Source organism: Genypterus blacodes, unplaced genomic scaffold (assembly GCF_046128005.1).
Source record: "Genypterus blacodes isolate CSIRO-AG114 ecotype Tasmania unplaced genomic scaffold, CSIRO-AGI_Gbla_v1 ptg000158l_1, whole genome shotgun sequence".
Classification (NCBI taxonomy): domain Eukaryota; kingdom Metazoa; phylum Chordata; class Actinopteri; order Ophidiiformes; family Ophidiidae; genus Genypterus; species Genypterus blacodes.
The window spans coordinates 1,701,377-1,722,508 of NW_027466959.1; the positions used below are offsets into that span (position 1 = coordinate 1,701,377).

At 47.5% G+C, this 21,132-nt stretch overlaps 2 protein-coding genes across 2 annotated transcripts; one reads left to right on the forward strand and one right to left on the reverse strand.

Annotated features, from left to right (window-relative positions):
* The first annotated feature begins 1,796 nt into the window (after window positions 1-1,796).
* On the forward strand, window positions 1,797-20,693 carry znf608 (zinc finger protein 608). The gene is given in 12 exon segments (XM_076167423.1): window positions 1,797-1,802; window positions 1,937-1,983; window positions 6,727-6,830; window positions 6,833-7,017; window positions 11,088-11,361; window positions 11,494-11,581; window positions 12,793-15,268; window positions 16,118-16,577; window positions 16,749-16,912; window positions 17,098-17,251; window positions 18,098-18,154; window positions 18,494-20,693. Coding segments are annotated over 12 exon segments (4,035 nt in total). The 3' UTR covers window positions 18,514-20,693.
* On the reverse strand, window positions 2,316-5,170 carry odad3 (outer dynein arm docking complex subunit 3). Its single transcript, XM_076167511.1, has 6 exons — window positions 4,953-5,170; window positions 4,092-4,210; window positions 3,635-3,712; window positions 3,322-3,492; window positions 2,872-2,973; window positions 2,316-2,633 (listed from the first exon to the last, which is right to left on the reverse strand). The coding sequence occupies exons 1-6, from the start codon at window positions 5,044-5,046 to the stop codon at window positions 2,472-2,474; spliced, it is 726 nt and encodes a 241-aa protein (XP_076023626.1). The 5' UTR covers window positions 5,047-5,170; the 3' UTR covers window positions 2,316-2,471.
* Window positions 20,694-21,132: the final 439 nt, after the last annotated feature.

A 21,132-nucleotide genomic window follows, 5' to 3' on the forward strand; every position in this document is an offset into this window, starting at 1 on the left:
GAAGTTACAAACAGGTGGAACCTTCACGGCCTAGTGCGACGTGCTGGAGCGTCCAATCAGAACGTCCAACTGTCCACTCCTCCTGTCCACCCTGGACAAGACCCCATAGTCGATCGAGTCCAGGATGACTGCACGGTGTCAGTCTGACTCTCATGACGTCATGACGACTGTCACTCTGAATTCAGCCGAGCAGCAGAGCCGCCTGATCCCTGACCGCCTGAACCGTCTCACCTCTGGCTCCATCATCTCCTTCCTGACAGCGTCCGAGTCCATTCCCTGCTGCTTCTCCTGCAGCAGCTGCAGCTTCTTCTCCACCCAGCTCAGCAGCGCCACCACCTGCTCCTCTGGGTCCCCACACACCGGGACCACGTCACCATCGCTCTGGAAGGGAAGGACAACCAGACACCCAGGGAGGACGAGTCAACAGGACATGAGACAAAAGCACATCATTTGTGACGTGAGGTCAGAGGTTGTGTCATACTTCTGATGCTATACTGGTTATGCTAACAATGATGTTAACATCAGCTAATGCTCCAGTGCATCTTCTCCTGCTTCAGTCTGGGTTTCGTACCAGCGTGACATCCTGCAGTTTGTCTGCGATGTGCCGCACGGCCTCAGTGACGCCGTCCAGGGTCTTCACCAGCTCATCACGACGCCTTTTGGACACATCACACTTCTGCTTAGCGGCCTGCAGCTGATGCTTCCTGTCCTCCATCAACTGCTGTAAACTGTTGAGAAACAGACAGAGACAGAGAGAGACAGACGGAGACAGTGAGACACTGTCTGTGAGGTCATGTTGTGTGGCGTTGAGTTATGTTACGATGCATTGAGGTGTGTGTGGGTTACCTGGAGCGTGTGGCTTCTCTCTCAGCCTGCAGGGCCTCCAGCTGGAGCTTCAGCAGGTCCCTCTGCTGCTTGGCCTGCTCCAGGCGCTCCCTGTTCTCCTTCACCATCTTCTCCAGGTGGAGCTGTTTCTGTTTCTCTGCGTCCTGATAGTTCTTCAGTTCCTACACAGGCGCGGGTGACGACATGTTCTGGTTTAATTTGTGCCTCACGGATCAAAACCTTTTCCAGAAAACCAGTTTCTGAAGTACAAACATGAACATCTGAGGTTCTGGTGAAGCTGCTGCTGCAGGTCAGGAGCCTTAAGGTCATTGTGGAGATGACTGATGCCTGGAAGGGTCTGACACATCTGGACCTGCTGTGAGACCTGCAGGTCTCAAGCGTCTGGGACCTGACATAGTTTACAGCAGGAAGGGTCTAAAACTAGGACCTGTGGTTCTTAACATCTGCTCCAGGATCTGACAGATGTAGGGAGGAAGTCACTCACACTGACTGACTGTCTGACACGTGCCTGGTGCTTCATCTTGCCTTGCTCACATGTTCTGCTGGTTTGGTCTTCATCAGAGTTGCTTAACGTCAACGTTGGCGATGTCATTAATTCACTGATTGATTCAAATGGATCCATCATGGCTTCTTAGTCAACTGAGTGTCTCTGCGTCCAACCATGTAGGATGTAAGCGCACGCTGTTTCCTTCACTGATGTGTATGTGTGTGTGTGTGTGTGTGTGTGTGTGTGCTTGCACATCCACACCTGTCTGCTGGTGGCGCTGGTGAGCTCCTCCATGTGCTGGTAGGCCTCCTCAGCAGCAGACCCTCCCCTCCCCTGGTCATTGGTCACTCTGATGCTGCTGCTCTGCACGTCGCCGCTCAGCTGCTCTGCGTGCACCGTGACCCTCTGGGCCTGCACATACACACACACACACATGCAACATGAATAAATAAATAAAGCAAATATGAGAGTAAAGAACACGGGACACGTGTGTCTCACCCTCTTCAGACACGCGTCACACTCTGCAATCTGCTGCTTCAACTCAGAGATACGCCGCTCACGCTCTGCACGACCACGACTCAGTGCTTCATCCAGCTGCTGTAGCTCTGCCTAGAGAGAGAGAGAGAGAGAGACAGACAAAGAGAGAGAGAGTGACAGACAGAGAGACGAGAGAGAGAGACAGACACAGAATGAGGTAGACAGACAAAGAGAGAGAGAGGAGAGACAGAAAGAGTGATTTAGTAGTCGAGGTGTTAAACATGAGCAGCTTTTGATGGGTAACTTGAGACTCTTTGTCCTTCTCTTTGTCCCTCACTGAGTCTGTTTGTGTCCAGTGGAGCTGATCTGACTTCACTGGTCTCAGCAGATTGTGCTGTTGTTGCTCAGTGTGCAGACTTTACTGGTTGGTGCAGCTGTCATGCTGCGTTCAGGGGCTGTGCCCATGCCTGCTCGTTTGGTTCAAAGGTTCTGGTTCTGGATCAGCTGGACTCATATGGACTCACAGGAGTTTTTTTGTTGGTTCTTTGTATTTTTGCTCTGTGACTGACGTGACGTCATCACACCTCAGGAGCCTCTACTGGGCTCCACACAGGCATGAGGTCGTCCTGTTGCTCATTTAAGGAGATGCATGTGAGTGATGTCAGAGAGGAAGAACATGATGAAGGCTGCAGCTCACCTCAGCAGTGTCTGTAGCCAGCTGGGCTTTCTTCTTCATGTCCTCCATCCTGTGAAGCTCCTCTTTGGCCTTCAGCTGCTCCGCCTCCAGTCGGTCCAACCGACCAGGAAACTCCAGACAGTCGCCCTGATGTGGAGAGAGGAAAGGTGAGGGAGAGGAGAAGGACAGGAGGAGGACAGACGAGAGGACGGGAGGAGGACAGAAGGAAGGACAGGAGGAGGAGAGGAGGGAGGAAAGGAGGGCGAACAGGAGGAGGAGAGGAGTGGGACAGGAGGGGGACAGGGGAAGGACAGGAGGAGGAGAGGAGGGAAGACGGGGGAGGACAGGAGGAGAGGAGGAGGACTAGGGTTTGCTTTAGACGCACCTGCAGCTGGGCTCTGATCTCCTCATAGTGTCTCCTGATCTCTGTGGCCTTCTTGTACTTCAACTGCATCTTCTCCAGATTGTTCTCAAGAGAACGCATGGACTGAACACACACACACACACACACACACACACACACACACACACACACACACACACACACACACACACACACACACACACACAGTTTCATAGCTCCTCACCTACACCCTTCAACCCAACCTCAAAATGTTCCTCAGCATTAAGACATTAAAGGCTGTCAACACAACTATAAATGTACACAGTTTTTTAAATATTTGACCAAATTAAACGCATATTCAAAATCTATCAAAGAAACCAATGGAGACAAAGTTCAAACTGCCTTTAAACGTTCTCGCAGGTCTGTCGCCCTCTGCTGGCTACACTGGGAACCTGCGTCTGGCTGTTGTGCCCTTTGGCCCTGGAGCGTTACCATGGTGACGTCCTCTCGCCTGCGATCGTCAACAGCCGGCGCTGCTGTCTCCACCTGCTCCTTCATCTTCAGCTCCTCCAGCTGCTGCTGGTACGTCTGCGTCTTGAACTTCATGGCATTGAGACGTTTCTGTTTGTCAAACACCATCTGCTCTGCTCTGCTGACCGCCTCCTGAGAGGAGACAGAGGGTCAGACAGGCAGAGTGAGAGATGGACAGACAGGCAGACAGGCAGACAGGCAGACACGTTAAGAAGACACAGACAAGGAAACAGTTCAGAGCTTTGGAACGTACCCATGATCCTCCTGGTCTTACCTTCAGTGATATGTTGCGGTACGTCTCCTTTTCCTTGCCGATCCTCTTGAAGGCCGCTCTGATCATCTGCTCGTCAGCCTGGTGGCCACGAGACCAGAACACAGAGCAGCTTCAGCAGCTACGTTTCAGCTTTCAGCCTCATGCTAACGCTACATACACAGCTTGGCGTTTGAGCAATAAAGGTGTTAGAGTCAGAAAGTCAGGGAGTCAGAGTCAGAGAGTCAGAGAGTCAGAGCCTCAGAGAGTCAGAGCCTCAGAGAGTCAGAGCCTCAGAGAGTCAGAGCATCAGAGAGTCAGAGCCTCAGAGAGTCAGAGCGTCAGAGAGTCAGAGCCTCAGAGACTCAGAGCTTCCAAAAGTATCTGTGTAGCTTTTGTCAAGCTACAACACTACTTTTGGACAAATGTACTAAAGTTAGCATAAAAGCTCCATTGTTTTGAAAGTAGCTGAACTACTCACTGTTTCACTTTGGACCTTCTGTTTGTGCAGCTCCTTGTTCTCCTGCCTCAGCCGCCTGATCAGCTCACGGTTTCTGTTGATGATGGACTGGAACGTCTCGTGATCGGTGCTGTCGCCATCTGCTGGACACAAGGACACGCTGGACAACCTTCACTCCTCACACATTTACATGACAGAGAGACGGTTGTGTACAGCTGGGACACATGCATGAGATATCACACACACACGCACACACACACACACACACACACACACACACACACACAAACATTTCCGTCTCTTGAACCATCCGATTGAGAACTTTTTAGAACTATTTAGCACTATTTAGAACTATTTTTTAAACAATGATGATTAGCACAGAGCAACGACGAAACAGGGACAGGTGGACTGAGAGCCAATCACAGCGCAGCAGAGTCCAGATAAGGACAGAAAGTATGGACCATCAACAGAACCTCTGAAGAAGGTTTCCTCAATAAATATGATTCATAACAGGGAACCCTTTATAGAACCTTTGGAGAACATTCCGTGAAAGTTCCTGAGAAACTTCTACTCAACAAAGTTCTAACATTGACTATATAGTAAGTTTGAAAGGTATAATTTGAAAATCAAGAAAATGTTCCTTGGAAACAAAAGTTCATCTGGAAACGAAGAGACTCGACCGGACTAAAGCTCCACTGAAATTTGAGCTGTATGAATGTTTGTCCACTGTCCTGTGTCTTGTGTACTGGACTGTGCCGCACTAACGAGTGACCGTGTAACCTGGTGGCCCGAGAGCAGCGCGACTCTCCTCTACATCGTACATGTCATCAGAGCTGCTGTTTGTTGTGATATGTTCTGATCATAAGAGCGTGTGGGTCTCACCGAGGAGATGCAGCTGGCGCCTCATTTCCGCTCTGATCGGCCCGTTTCCGCTCCGGTTCCCCTCCGGACTGCGCCGCAGTCGAGAAAACGCCATTCTGCCTTATTTTATTAACGAATTACACAAAAACAAAGCAATTCGGAGTCCGAAGACCCAGTGAGAAGCAAACAACGCCACGAAGCACGCCGTTACCTAGCAACGCGTAAACTTCCGGTCCGAAAGGGGCTCAAAGTTCAAAAGGAAAACGAACGAGAGAAATTACCGCTAAATTATTTATCGAACATTCTTTTCTTCATGTGAAAGTTGCCTGTCAGCATTTTAAGTAAACATATATACAAAAAATATAAACCGGCTCAGCCCAGGAGCTTTTTCTACATTAGCGAACTTTTTAATTGCTAACTTTCTATGGTTTGATTAAAGAGGAAAGTAACATTATAGCTGTTACACTTAAACATCTCCACCACTGTCCAGAAGTCCACAGAGAAACAGCTGTCTGTCAAGGGACAAACCTGTGGACACACCTGTGGACACACCTGTGCGAGTCTGAACTTTGACCTGGATGAGAGCAGAAGATCAGGAGGGATACTAGAGTCCAAACACACAGTGGGACTTCTTATTCTTCTCCATCTTCTCTGCTTGTTTCATGTTCTTGTCCGTCTCTTCTCCTCCTTCATTATAGAAGTCAAACCTGATGAGGAACCTTCTGGAACAGACTAGAACCTACAACCTTCCAACAAACAACAAACAAATTTGATAGAACAATGTTGAATAGTCGACATCATGAAAATGCCGAACCTACATCGAAAACTACCAAGATAATCAAACTAAACTAAACTAAACTTCCTTCTCTGGTTTAAAAAGTGAAACGTGACACAAAACATGAAGTTTCCATAAATTACTAAATAATTTGTATGAATTTATGATTCTGACATTCTCGGCTCTTCAGTGTTACATCTGAATAAATGTTTTCTGGAGGGTTTTTATCGTTTCCATAGCAACACATGCATCTGTAGCTTGAGTTTAGGGTGATCCTATACGCTGATGACGTCACCTTATTGGCCTCCGTAGACTAAGTGGTGAGCTTTCATGGATCACTGGGTAACGAACAGTCTGACCTGGTTGTTCTGGCTCCAGCTCATTCCTGCTCCTCTACCAGACGCTCTGTTTACTTCCTCCTAAACAGGATTTCAGTTTCAGCATCATTTTGAGCTGAAGTCTCTCTCCGCTCATCTCTCAGTCACACAGAGCATTAGGGGGTCGAGTCGCTCTGGCCTGTTTGGTGTTTCCATGTGGATGAACCCTGACGCACCTGCAGTGGATCCTAACATGTGACGACCCAGCAGAACAAATGAATCACCTAAACTTAAGTCTCTCAGCTGGTCTGAATGATGAACTCTGTCATGATTGTCTGTTTCATTAGCAGATGTGCTCTGTGTGTGTGTGTTTGTGTCTCTGTGTGTGTGTGTGAGTGAGACATCTTCTCGTTGATGAGCTCATCATCAGTCAGTCAGTCATCCAGCTATTTCTACATTCACAGTGTTCTCAGTGTGTCATTCAGCCCTGCTGGTTTATTGATCGTGTGATTGATTTGATCAGCTGATCTGGTTTAGTCTTTTGTTCTATTACTATGTATCTATTTAATTTTGGATTATTTTATATTCCAATTCATGATGCCATTAAATGTTCTATTAATAATAATGATATTTATTGCCGGTCCTTGTTTGGGGGGGTGGGGGGGCTGCCCCCTTTGTGTCGGCGGGCCCCCCCGGTCCTTAGCAGCGTCCCTGCCCGCCTCTCTGCCCGGACGAGGAAGCAGCAGCTCGGCGATGGCTCATCTCCTCCCTCCGCCTGCCCGCCGTCCTCCGCCCTGCCCGAGCAGCATCCTCCTCTCCGCCGGACCGACGCTCCATCATGGGGGACAGCAGCTGCAGCAGCACCGCCAGCGGGACCAACGCGAACAATAAAGGCGCGCTGGATTGTGGAGCGAAGAGCGGCGGCGGAGCCATTGTTGTCAGGCGGCAGCATGACGACACGACGGCCGCGAAGAAGCACCGAGGAGCCGAGAAGGTACGAGATCTTATTGTGTGAAGGCCTGAAAGCTCAGATCACATCAGATCATCAACACCGAACAGCTGATGAGCTGGAAACGCCTTTGATTTCATGCAGACATGAAAACACTGAAAAGGGAGAGATGATTTTTTTTGTATTCCAGGCACACACACACACACACACACACACACACACACACACACACACACACACACAGCCTGTCAGTGAATGCAGGTGTGAAGGCCTCCACACACACAAGCCTGTACAGCAGACACACAGCAGGAATAGTAATGATGAACTGAATGGAGGGATGAGGTGATGGAGGGATGAGGTGATGGAGGGATGAGGTGATAGAGGGATGAGGTGATGGAGGGATGAAGTGATGGAGGGATGAGGTGATGGAGGGATGAGGTGATGAAGGGATGAAGTGATGGAGGGATGAGGTGATGGAGGGATGAGGTGATGGAGGGATGAAGTGATGGAGGGATGAGGTGATGAAGGGATGAAGTGATGGAGGGATGAAGTTATTAAGGGATGAAGTGATGGAGGGATGAGGTGATGGAGGGATGAGGTGATGAAGTGATGGAGGGATGAGGTGATGGAGGGATGAGGTGATGAAGTGATGGAGGGATGAGGTGATGGAGGGATGGATCAGTGTTTTTTCCCAGCTGGTGTTATTGTTCCCAGTCTGTCTGCTGATATTTACCATGATGATTTTTTTTGGAGGGGGGGGAACATGTCCTCCTCTTCCTCTTCCTCCTCCTCTTCCTCTCCTCCTCTTCCTCCTTTGAGAGCACAGACCATTCAATCTAATCCTCCTTGTTTTTGCGGGAGATTAGAGGATGAAACATAAAAGAAAGCAACCATTTACTTATTTATGCTCCGTGGCAACTCAGGAGAGGAGGAAGAGAAGGAAGAAGAGGCAGAGGAGGACGAAGAGGAAGAGGAGGAAGAAATCCTCTTCCTCCTCTTCCTCTTCGTCCTCCTCTTCCATCCTCTTCTCATAATCCTCTTTTTATTGCATTTGTAACTGCTTTGTTTGCATATTTTATTAGGTAAAAGACATCAAAATAAAAATATATATGCAAGCAATAAAAATGAAAATGTGATCTAAAAGAATTATGACTTAAAGAAAAGTAGAAACTCCATAATGCAAACATATTTCATTCATCTTAAATTTGGGCATTTATGTTGTGAAACGTTCATCATCTTCATCATCTTCACCTCTGAACTCTGTTTAGATGTTTGGGCTTCTCTTGGCCTCCACAATAAAAGCTCAACTTATCTCCTGGATTCACTAATAGAACTGTGTGATGCTATAATGAAGCTAACACCTCCTCACATCTCTGTTCTTCTTCTACTGTTTGTCCTCACGACGCCCTGCATGTTTATCTGCACTACATTCTCTCAGCTACTTCACGTTATGGAGCGACATCACACGAGCTGCAGACTGATGAGAGAAGGCACCCGGAAGTTACTATAGGAGAGAGATCCATGACAACATACAGAGGGTTCAGGGTCAAAGGTCCGAGTTACTATAGGATAGAGATCCTTGAGAACATACAGAGGGCTCAAGGTCAAAGGTCAGAGTTACTATGGGATAGAGATCCATGACAACATACAGAGGGTTCAGGGTCAAAGGTCAGAGGTCAACACATTAGTATGTAACTGAACCTCTAGCTTCATGTAAGGAGCTTTAGAGGCTTTAACACGTGTCCATGGATCCATAAGGGTCCACTCAAAGACCTACGCACCTGAAGAGAAGCACAAACATCTACACAATGACACAACTTGTTTTCCACTTAAATCCCTTTCAGGATTTTACGTGAAGAGTAAATTGTCTACAACTCAAAGTCTTAAGGTCATGAATGTGTTTGAGATGTAAGATGTTTTCATCGTGAAAGTGAAGTCAGAACAGTTTCAAGGCTTCTCGTATTCACAGCTCATTCTCATGAGTATCAGTACAACAGTAGTACTCAGACATCTTTGTATACTTTGTTACATCACCTCAGTCTCTTATCACACTGGGCCATGAATCGTAGCTCCACGACAAAGAAATGTGATAAGAGGCCATGAAGTTGTGTGCACTCATGTACAGAGGATATCTGAACCCGAGTATGTCTCACTGCAGTGAAGACACTTTGTGTGTGTCCTGACTGCAGTGATGACTCTCTGTTTGTGTCTCACTGCAGTGAGGACACTTTGTGTGTGTCCTGACTGCGGTGAGGACTCTCTGTTTGTGTCTCACTGCAGTGAGGACACTTTGTGTGTGTCCTCACTGCAGTGAAGACACTTAATGTGTGTCCTCTAAGCAACAAAGGTTTTTTTATCAAACTAACTTGTGTATGGATCAGGTTAGACAGCTAGACAACCAACAGAACCTTAACATTGCACATTAAGCGTCACTTCCTTAATCAGCTGGGACATTAGAGAGTCTTTGTCTTTGATATGATGAGTACACAAAGGTCATAGGTCACAGCAGGAGTCAGACTCACGTCATTCCCTTCTTCTCTGAACCTGCTGCTGAAAATCGCTACTTTGATGTAGTTTGTACTTTCATGGTCAAAGCTGGCTTGCTGATTTTTACTCAGACATTTATCGAACAAAGACAGAAGAAAGATTTGTAACCGCGGCGACACAGCATCTGACGACTCTCAGCTTGAGGTTAAGAGCGGATCGGAGCCGATACTCTCAGAAACAGAAAACTCTCAACAAGTACTGTTTCCTTTAACCCAGACTGTCCACTGTACAGGAATAGGAAGGGGGATAGTTACTGTCCTTATACAGAGGAGGTCCCTCTGTGGAGTTCTATAAAGTCACACGGACACAAACACTGACATGAAAGAACTAAACACCTAAAGGAAACTTCCTGTAACACATCTGAGCTGAAGTTAGGACACTGATACATGTTTGGAGAGTTTCACTTTAGTTTCTGCTGATAAATCAAGACGGACTCAAACATCTGCACTCAGAATGTTCCAGATTTATGACTGCAGCTTTAGGAAGCAGGCATTTTATGAGATGCTGACTGGCAGCATGAGCTCAGAAGAAGAAGAAATATGTGAACACTGTAAAAGTAGCATTTTTTCATTCCAGGCTTCAGTGGTTAAACTTCATCTAAGGTGCCTGTTGCATTGTTAACGTCTCCTGTAGACACATCAGGGGTCACATCAGACATCAGGGGTCATATCAGGGGTCAGGGGTCACATCAGGTGAAGCTTCCTGAGAGCGTTCCTCTGACAGACACGGCCGTTAGGATGGCATGAATGAAGATAGAAGCTTAGTTACTACTATGTTGACCTCTGACCTTTGACCCTGAACCCTCTGTATGTTGTCAGGGATCTCTGTCCTATGGTAGCTCTGACCTTGGACCCTGAACCCTCTGTATGTGGGTGGGATGTGATGCGTTTCTCCTCATGTTGTGTGTTGCTCAGTCTCCATTACACGCTGCTAAAGGCTTCATAAAGCTGTAGTTTGGGGCGATAATCCAGGACATCGGCAGCACCTTCACAGATTTACTTTCAGCTCTATATTATATAATGCGATGCTGCCTGAGTCTCAGTTGTTATATAATTATGTGAGTGCTGCTCGTAAACACCAGGCATAAAGATTTATGATAAATCGTCCCAATGTAATTCTTTAGAATGTTTCATTGTGCTGCAGTGAAACTTTGTGTAGTTTCAGTTCCTGAAACTGCTCCTCACTCAGACGCTTTACACGGCATTAAAGCTTTCAAAACCCTTTGTGTGTGTGTGTTTTACAGTGTGGTGCATTTGTACCAGTGTTATTTTGATACTGTGGCTTCTGCGCTGGTTTGGGGTCCTGGCTGTGTGGGGGTCCTGGTAGTGTGGGGGGGTCCGGGCAGTGTGGGGAGAAGCAAGTCGAGCAGCAGCAAAAGCACATCCACAATCGTCTATAATCGTCCAACAATTTGTGCCCTAATCGTATTTACATAATGAGACGTTCATTTGTTTACAGTCCAGATAACTGTTGATGTGTTCAGAAATAGTTGCTGCTCCATGTGAGGATGTGATAATAAATGACATCAATGAAACGATCAGTGTTTGTCTCTCCCCTCTTGCCTCCAGATGGATCCCATGTTCACTGTGCCAGCACCCCCGGCTCCAGGCCACCCGGGGGCCCCAGCAGCAGTCTCTTTGCCCTCAGCCGCCTCCTTCTCGCCTCCAGCACTGCCCGGCTCCAACCCCAAGCAGCTATCAGTGAGGACCAGGTCCATCGGCACCAACACCCAGGACGGAGGGGCCCCCGGGACGCCAGAGGGGGACTCAGCCTGCCTGGGCCCCTGCCAGCCGGGGACCAGCGTCAACCTGGAGGGCATCGTCTGGCACGAGACAGATGAAGGTGAGCAGGAGGAGGCTAGTGGCTCCAGTCTGTCACTTTGAGTGACACTTGCGAGCAGGAAGCTGCATGTTGCACTCAAACTTCATTTTAAAGCTTCAAATGTCCAAAATGAGATGTTCTCCTCCTCGACAGGTGTGCTGGTGGTGAATGTGACCTGGAGAAAGAGGACCTACGTGGGGACACTGTTAGACTGCACTAAGCACGACTGGGCTCCTCCAAGGTAACGACACCCTGCTGCCTCCTGGCCTGCTGATAATAGAAGTGAAGGAGAAAGATCTTCAATCTTCCTAGAAATGTGACTTCCTGTTTGCCTGAAATAGAAGCGTTTCTGCTGGGATGAAGCACGTGTTCATGATGAATGCCCCGCCCATCCTGTCTGAAGCCAACAGATAACAGCACTGGACTCTAAAAATACAATAAATTCAGAAAGTAACACAAAAGTGAACAAAGGAACACATCAGAGAGCATGGGCACCAGATAAGAGAAGAAACAAGAACATACACATCTACTGACCATCTCAGGCTAAGCTCAGGCTAAGCTAAACCTATGTAAGCCTAAACTAAGCATAAGCCAGCTAATCAGTCTCCTACAAAAGGAGACTAGGATTCACATCCTATTCAGAGGCAGGTTACTTCTTCCATCCTAACAATTGGCGTCTCACTGCAGTCCTGAAACCTCTCGGCCAATCAAAGACACTTAGCATGCTGCCTCCATAACCCGCTATCAGTTGACATGAAAGATAAAGTTATATCATCACAACATAATATTATTGATAATAACCATTCGAAAATCTGGGAAATACCAAAGAAGATAAACTAAAGTTCAAGCAGTTGCATTAAGATGAAACTGACGGTGAAGAATAATTACAAACTTCATAAAAATGTGAAATATCATCATTAAATTCACAGAGGGGGACAGGAAGTTTGCTCAGCTTGTAAGGTGATTTATTCTGAAAGTCTCGTCAAGGTCAGGATGTATTTATGAGCCCTAACACCATGTGGTCTGTACAGATGTGAGGCTCACTGACTTCAGTCTGACACTGAAGATAAATGCTAAAGTTCTTTAACCATCTGGAGCCTGAAGTCATTTTTGTTATATTACTCTGCACTGAATTGCCCTTTAAACAGCAAACGAAGCAAACAAAAGAGTTACCGTAGCACCGAATAATACAGAAGCTGAGGAAGGACAGAGAGCAGTGTGCTTCTATTTGACCATATTTGTTTTCCATCAGTCATGCCGATATTGCAGCCACAGTCGAATACTCCTATAGCAAAGAGCAGGAATACATTGATCATTGCTTCATCCATCAGGGCCTGATTTTATATACATTAGTGTCAACCAAGGTACATTTCTCTAGGAAAATATTTTGAAATGTTGGGGAAACGATCATCATCTTTTTTCTTTGTAATGATTTTCTTTTGTTTGGTTCAGGTTTTGCGAGTCTCCCTCCAGCGACCCTGACATGCCAGGTGGGCGCGGCCGGGGAAAGCGGCTGCGATTGGCTATGGCAGAACGACCCAGCGTAGAGCCGGCACCCACCGCCAAAGTCCGAGGCCTATCGCAGCACAGGAGCCGAGGAGGGGGTGTGGCCGGAACCGCCTCACCTATCCACAGCAAAGGACGGAGAGGCAGCCTAAACCTCATCAACAGCAACTGTCGGACGCCTCCTCCTTTCTTCACCGTAGACGATGTGAAACCTGCCAACAACGCCTCCTCCCTCTCCACCTCTGGAAAGCGGAAAAACAAACCGCCAGCCGACCTGGACCTCAGCCTGGTCTCCTCCGATGATTTTAAAAATGGGAATGGAAAGAGGATCCGGGCCAAATCCCGCAGTGCACCGTCAACACCACAGGGCAAATCTGACCCATCCTTTATGGACCCGGGAGGAGGTTGTGCCTCCTCAACACCGCCTCCACCGATCCTCATTGACTGCCCGTACCCTAATTGCACTAAGCGCTACAAGCACATCAATGGACTGCGCTACCATCAGACGCACGCACACCTGGAGGTCGAGGAACAGAGGAAGCCTGAACTGGACACCATGAAGGATGGTGAGAGTGAGGAGCGACTCTCAGACTGTGAGGATACCATCGGCAACATGACGTACGAACGCTCTGAGACAAACAACAACAACAACAGCTCCTCCAAGAAGCCGGCTCCTCTGTACAAAGTGACGACAGTGGGGTCTCCTAAGAATAGACGGCTGCTCCTCAGCACAGACCACAGCCCCACGGCCAACTCTAAAACCAGAAGAACCTCACTGCTCAAGGATGGGCTGATTGACGACCTGAGCAACCTACCCATCATCTCTAACATGACCGTGGTTCTGGAGAACTGCATGGTCCCTGACAGGAACGCCACAGTGGAGATGCCCAAACTAGAAGCTGAGGGTTTGATTGACAAGAAGGCAGGCGGTTGTGACAAGGGAAAGAAAGCCAATGGGAAGGTAGAGAAGATTCCCAAGTCTCGGACCAACCGTCCGATCGCTCCGGCCCCTGCTCCCCCCAAACTGATTGCCATACCAAACACAGGTTATCCAGCCAGCACAACAGACACCACCACCTCACAGCAACAGCAGCCCTCACCCATGGCCGCCGTGGGCCTCACCAGTAAAAACCTTCCCCTGAAACCCATCAAACCAAAGCTGAGCCTGGTCATGGAGCCGAGCCTCATCAAAACTACCGTGGTCACCTGCAACAAGGAGAGCAGGAAGAAAGAGAAACGGAGGCTTAAGGACAAACATAACAAAGATTTGCCCAGCAGGACGCCTAATGGGGACAGCGGTGGAATGAAAATGGAGGACAGTTGTGGGGGATCCAAAATGTGTGTCAAGGAAATTTCTGGAAGCCTTCTGAAGGAGCACCTGAGTAAACAGGAGGTGATGAACGGGATGACGGAGAGCCAGGAGAGCAGGATGGCCAGTATCCGAGCTGAGGCTGACAAGGTGTACACCTTCACAGACAACGCACCAAGTCCTTCCATCGGCAGTTCCTCACGGCTTGACGCCACAGGAAGTTGCCTGGTAACAGCTGACGGTAACAGCAAAACCAACAGCCCCGCCTACTCTGACATCTCAGATGCTGGGGATGATGGAGGATCCTCTGAATGTCGCTCAGATGGGATCAGGTCAAAATCTAGTTCCTCCGTCTCCTCTGATGTGAGCTCTAGTAGTAACCATGGTAATCCTGTTAAACCCGCTCCTTCAGCATCCACCCCGTCATCAAAAGATCCCCAATCTCCATATTACCACAACTACGATCCGTACTACCTACAGGGCTACATGCAGTCAGACAGGCAGAACAGCAGCAGCGGGGCTTTCCACAAAACCTCAAGCCATGAAGGGAAAGGAAAAGACAGGAAAGAGGAAGCAAAAGATGATGACAAAAACTCTTTCCACGAGTTCTCAGACTCTAAAAAAGCAGACGGACCTCCCCATTCTCAACTCCAGCTGGCAATGAGTCAAACTCAGACCGCCCTGGCCCAGTCTCTGTACTATGGCCAGTACTCTCGAGGACTGTACATGGACCAGAAAATGTTACTAGCCTCCAAATGCTGTGAGCAGCCGCCTGGTGCCAAACAAAGGGGCGAGAGGGGACAGGGGATAAGAGACAGCGAGGAGGTGAAACATATGCTGGGGGGTTCGGTGGGCTTGCCCATGCTGGGTAAAGGAGCAGATGGAGGTAAGGGCTGCTGCCCCAAACCCGTCCTGTCCTACGTGGAGATGAGTGAGAGAGGAGAAAGAGGACAGAATCTGAGCGCCAAGGGAGTGCACAGCAGCATGGTGGATCAACACCAGATCTTTATGAAAGACTGTGATGACATCAAGTCATCGTCCTCTTCCTCTTCTTCATCACTCCACAATCCAAACGGTCACACAGATCTGGACTCAAATGTTTCCTTTTCCAGTGTAAGTGTCTCCCTCTGTCTTTAGCCCGCCGCCGCCGCCGCCGCCGCTGATGTGTTGGTGTGCTGTAATAACATTCACATCACCAAGAGATCAATCATACAGCAGACTCAGTAGGTGCTATTACTCATGTGGTGCTGTAGCTGTTACTACTTCAGTCATCGTGGTTGAAAGAAGTAGTTTGAATGTCTTTTTGTGGGATATCAGGGCTGATGTGTAACTCCAACGTTAGCTGTCCATGTTAAAGAAACTTTTCTAAGTGTTGAGCTGATTTGTGCAGAAAGCCTGTACGGATTTCTAACCTTGTCCCAATTGTGCATTTGGCTACTAACTAAGGATTGTGTGAGTTGAGCCAAAGCTGTGCGGGACATGGTTTGTTGCTTTGCTTCAGTGGATGGTGTGTGAGATGTGTTGATTAGCGCTATTGAGAGCGACGCCACCCTCCTCACATCTCACGTCTGAATGGCTCATTGGTCATCCTTCATCAACATCTCACCCAGAGTCAGGGATAGATGCTCTGTCTGTGGCTCTGTTCACTCACGTACACGGTGTTTCCTCTATAGTCGTTCTGCAGCGGTGGGCCGACGCATCAAGAAATCCTCCACCCCTGCCAAAAACAAAAATGTGAAAATCAAATGCAGAACTTCAATTATTTAGTCTTGCTTTCCCTCCAGAAAGTAGGAAACACCAAAACATGTAGACTTATTATGTAAATTTAAGCTCTGCAACTGGTCATTTCAACACAAACTGGGACAAAGACACGGACGGATGTTGTCTCCAACCCACCTCTGTTAACAAAGACCTATAGGGGAAACACTGCAACTAGCACCAACACTTGTCCCATCGATTTAGCCCTCAGACAGCCCCGCCTGGGCTCACCGCCTCGCTCACAGCAAGTACTCTGAGCTCCAGAGTCAGCATGGTGAGGAGGCCGAGGAAGGAGATGCAGAGAGGGGAAAGGAACGGGGAGGTACCGTGGAGCCAGTCGGGGCCAAGATGACAGCAGGAGGTGGAGGCATCAGTATAAGTGATGCTAAAAAAGCCCGGGTCCACGGGTCCCACGATCTCCCACCTGTCATAGACGCAGAGGAGTCAGATAGGCTGGATGAGCTGGAGGATCAGGACCAGGAGCCCATGGGGGGGCTGTCTGAGGAGTCCCAGAATGCCAGGGTCGCGGTCTCTCCTCCCATGACACCCCAGCAGCCCTACGTTCAGTACCAGCACTCCTCTTACCCGCAGTACCTGGCCATGTGTGAAGGTGGCGGTGGCTCCTACAGAGGGGTTTCCCCAACCCTGGTCCACAAGTACCCAGGTAGGACTGTGTCATCCTTTGCTTAGAAGTTGACCTTTGACCTAAGTAGAGGCGTGTTTGGGCTCCTCACACCATCCTTTGGTGAGACACTTAACATGCATGTAAACGTAGTCCTTATGGGGACAGCGTGGTTAAATGAACCCTTTACTGTGTGTGTGTGTGTGTGTCCAGGTTTCCACTACCCTCTGTATGGTAAGACGGCAGGCAGGGAGGAGTCAGAGGTAACTCCGCCCAACAGAGGTGGGGCTGTAAGCAGCAAACAGAGCGGGGACTCCTCCTCCTCAGCCATGGAGCTGCTTCAGCAGCAGCATCAGTTTCATGGAAAATCACCTGCTGTGAGGATGCAAACGTGACATAAATACACAGGAAGCACTTTGGTAGCATACACAAAGAGCATAAACATGATGAAAGAGCTCAATTCAAAGGAACAATACAGCCTAATCAACTGAAACCATGCAGTGATATATATTTGATGTTTTTGTTTTAACACAATGCTTTCAAATGGTGTGTGTATCCACAGCCTGGGGAGAAGGGCTCCCCTGAGGGAGACAGAGAACGAGAGACAGAGCGAGAGAGGAACCATGTGTCGTTCGCCCGCCACCTTCACACACACCATCACACACACCTGGGTATGAGCTACAACTTGATGTCAGGACAGTACGACATCTACCAAGGTACAAACACCAGAAGAGCTGCTGGGCTCCATTCTCACACACACTGCACTGGGCATGTTGACGAGGTAGCAAGGAGGATGGTTACTGTCCTTGCCAAGAGGTCCAGCCCCCCCAGTGGAGGTTGCTCTGTTTGTAAACACACATTTGAGCTTAAGTTTGGATACAAATTAGAGTGTTTATAGATGTACTGAATCATTTTCACTGAGAGTGTTCCAGATGTATTACTGCAGGCCCTGATGTGTGTACATGGGCACAATGAGCTCGGTAGAAGCAGGACTATGTGGACAGTAGCATCCCCCCTCTGGGTTTACGTGCTTAATGGAAGAGATGATCGACTCAGTTGTACAGTACAGATTTTGTTTTTGAATGACTTGAAATCTCATGAAGGTCCTCCACCCTGTTTAAAGGTGTTATTGGTAAAGGTGTTGAATATGGATTATCGGTCTATGCAGATGACTTGCTGGTCTCTGTGACTGACCTCTGACAGAATGATGAGCTCTGTGATTTGGACTGTAAAGTCTCCAAGGAGCCTTAAATTATTGCTCCACAGATGTAAGTTCAGTGAAGGTCCAATTCTAACTTTTTAAGAGTTTGTCTACAGATCTGGGTGGCAGAGTGACCTCATGGCTACCAGGTTTGTACATCTGCTCAGCATAGCACAGTTAGTCCTTTATCAAGATCTGCTGTTGTGATATTGACCTCTAGTGGTGCTGCAGAGCCATACACACACACACACACACACACACAAACTGTGCTGCTGTGTGACGTGGCAGCAAAGCTTCGGTTCAAAACCCGAGAGGAAGAACTATTTGACCTCTTATCGTTGTTTCTGATTGTGTGTGGCAGGGTTGAGCTCCAGGTCCCTGGTCTCCAGTCAGCAGGTGGCAGGACACTCGTCTACGGGTAAGACACATCAACACAAGGATTCTGAAAGATTAAACTGATAGATTTGAGGTCATTCTGACAACATTTAAACTCAGACAGGAGCACAGCTGTCAATCAATTGAAAACAATGTCATAGATTTATGGACGAAAGCAGCAAATCAGTTGTTTGTGTATCTGAATGCAGCTTCATCCCCTCAACAACAACACAAAGTCATGAGCATAGACACATTAGTAAGGAGTGGCTTTGTTGCCATGGAGGAGCTTAGCCTCAGAGCGCCCCCTTGTGTCAATCACTGGCTGCAACATGGCACCAAAGAGCTCAGCGTTTCTGTATTTTGTGTCTTTGTGTGTCCACAGAGAGCGAAGGGAAGAAGTAGGACCATGTGACCGCATCTCACATGAAGAACGGCAGATTTATCAGACATCAATTCCATGGTGTTAAATAAGCTTCGCCTCGCTGAGAGGCAGAGAACACAAACAAACAAACAAACCTCTTTCATTTCTTACCAATGACAGCCACCTGTTTTCTATGGCACCACTGCCCAACAGCAGACGGACACACGGACACCTGGACAGCGGCGTCAGAGGGAATGTTTGTACAAATCCAGAATCACAGACTGTCGAAGCTTTGATTCTGCAGAAGGTCCAGCAACCAGTATGTTTGAAATGGAAGATCTCACAGCTGAAACTTTATAAATGCACATGTATCGTAGTGTAATATGATCATGATATGACTGAATGTACTGATGATGACTTACACTGTCACAGTAGTGATGATGAGTTTTTAAAATCTATTGGGAATCAGCATTAGGAAGCTAAAAAGTCTATTATTATCCTTATTATGATTATTGCAGTGGTCCTCCTCCCTCCATTGTGCTGACACTACATTTGTATTACTAACCTGTACTTGAGCGTAACCATGTTGATTGTATCGTCTTTATGTGAGAGTAAACCTTCACATCCAGCTGCCCAGTGCCATGTAGGAGCGCAGTGCTGTATATATCCTGTACAGATTCATGGCGGAGCACCGACATGCTTCATCACACTCTATGTTCAATCCCATCAGCTACACAGGGGGCAGTGGGCGGAGCAGTGGGCGGAGCTATTTGCTCATTTAATCACAACGTCACAGTTCAATATACACGGGAATTCTAATCTAATCACAAAAATGTACTGTTTTGTTTTTCTAATGAGCATCATCACCTCAGTTAACCCGATGAGGTTCACAACGTACAGTGATTAAGACACCGTCTGTACAACATCCTGCTTTAAAGTGAGATGTTTGTGTTTCTCTTCAGGTCTGTAGGTCTTTGAATGGAGCCTAATGGATCCATGAACACGTGTTAAGGCCTCTAAAAGCTCTTCTTCATGAGGATACACATATGTTGACTTCGACCTTTGACCCTGAACCCTCTGTATGTTATCATGGATCTCTATCCTATAGTAACTTCTGCTTATTGTGGAGGGCAGAACTTCTATCTTGCTGTAGAAGAAACAACAACATGGTTCATGAGGGTCCATTCAAAGACCTACAGACCTGTTCACTGAACAATTTAAAATTTTCCAATTTATCCAAAATCAATGAAAATCAATAGATTTCTCTAAACTCATTAGATTTGGTCAAACGTGCAGCTTGTAGCTACAACACAACACAAACCTGAACTGAGCCTTGTCGCCTCCTGTTGTGCGACCTGCATCACCACAGGAAGCAGCATTTCACAATGTTGAACATGCTACTTCATTCCCTCCCAGAATCCTTTGCTCTGCCCCTGCGTCCATGTTTACTACGAGCTAATGAGTCGCATGCCTCACAGACTTCAGTGTGGTTGTGTCCAAACTGGCTCTGAGGCTCAGCAGTCGGCTCGGCTCACTGAGGTGATCCCTTAGCTGATTGAATACTTACATCTGAACTCTTGTCATTTACATTGTTTTAGTTTGTTTGCTGGAACATTTTAGAGATATTGGACATAAGGTGGATGTGTGAAGGTAACTTAGCCTCAACCCAGGCAAAGTTACACAATATTTATTACTTTTACATTGTACCTGAAACATTACAGGTCAAAATATTTGTCCACATAGAAAAAACAAAATAGTCACAAGTGTTTTGGTCCATGAGTCTGAAGAAGAGAGGACATGTCCTTCATGACAGTGTATGAGACAGAGCAGCTTGTTGTGAGACTTTATGGCATATTGCACCTTTGAGAAACATGAATGTGATGGTGGAGCTGATGAGATCAAACCGGCCCACCAGCTGCTCCAGACTGATGGTGGCTGATGGTACTGTGTGTGTGTCAGCGGCTCTGCCTCACTCACACTCGCCTGCATAGTATCAGTGCTCATTCTCTGACTTGGATATTGTGCTATGAACTCTGTTTACACAGTGCTGCCCTCGTCTGGGAGACACAGCGTTGTCTTACAAAGGCTGCTTGGTTTGTTGACTTCATCCACACAGTGTAACCAGTTAGTAACACACAGAAGAATCCTCTAAGCTCAAACCTGCTGTTGCTTTTTTATACTGTATATGCCTTAATTCATATGTTTGGCAATCACAATTAAAGGATGTTTATATAGAATCTGTCATCCTGCGAGTTTTTCTTCAGGTGTGATGTTTGAAGCAGCACCTGTGCACTTATGGAATTGGGCATGTAGGCATTAGTTTAGCCAATCAATGTAATACTTTAGGTGTTGACTGAATAATCCTGTGTTCATCCTAACTGGACTCAGTGACACCTTTTCATACTGAAACACCTGGAAGCATCTGGAACCTTCATGCTGCATGTCGCAGCTTCTTGAATAAACAAAAAAGTTGCTGAAAGGCTCAGAGATTTGTTGACCTTTTTGTCTGACGTGCTAACAAACTTCAGGCTCTTTCCTCATCACCTTCAGTGAACATGTAGGTGCTGCTGGCTCTCTTTTCCCTACAGACGGCTGTGTCCAGGTCTATAACATACAGTATACCACACTACACATAAACTATACCGTCTACTGTAGAGTAG

Bases quoted from the DNA above. Each gene is read 5' to 3' on its own strand.
- odad3 (XM_076167511.1), bottom strand. From the start codon at position 5,046: ATGGCGTTTTCTCGACTGCGGCGCAGTCCGGAGGGGAACCGGAGCGGA. The intron at 4,211-4,952 runs GTGAGACCCACA...TGTGTCCAGCAG, and splicing joins GCGCCAGCTGCATCTCCTCG to ATGGCGACAGCACCGATCAC. The intron at 2,634-2,871 runs GTGCGTCTAAAG...TCTCCACATCAG, and splicing joins AGATCAGAGCCCAGCTGCAG to GGCGACTGTCTGGAGTTTCC.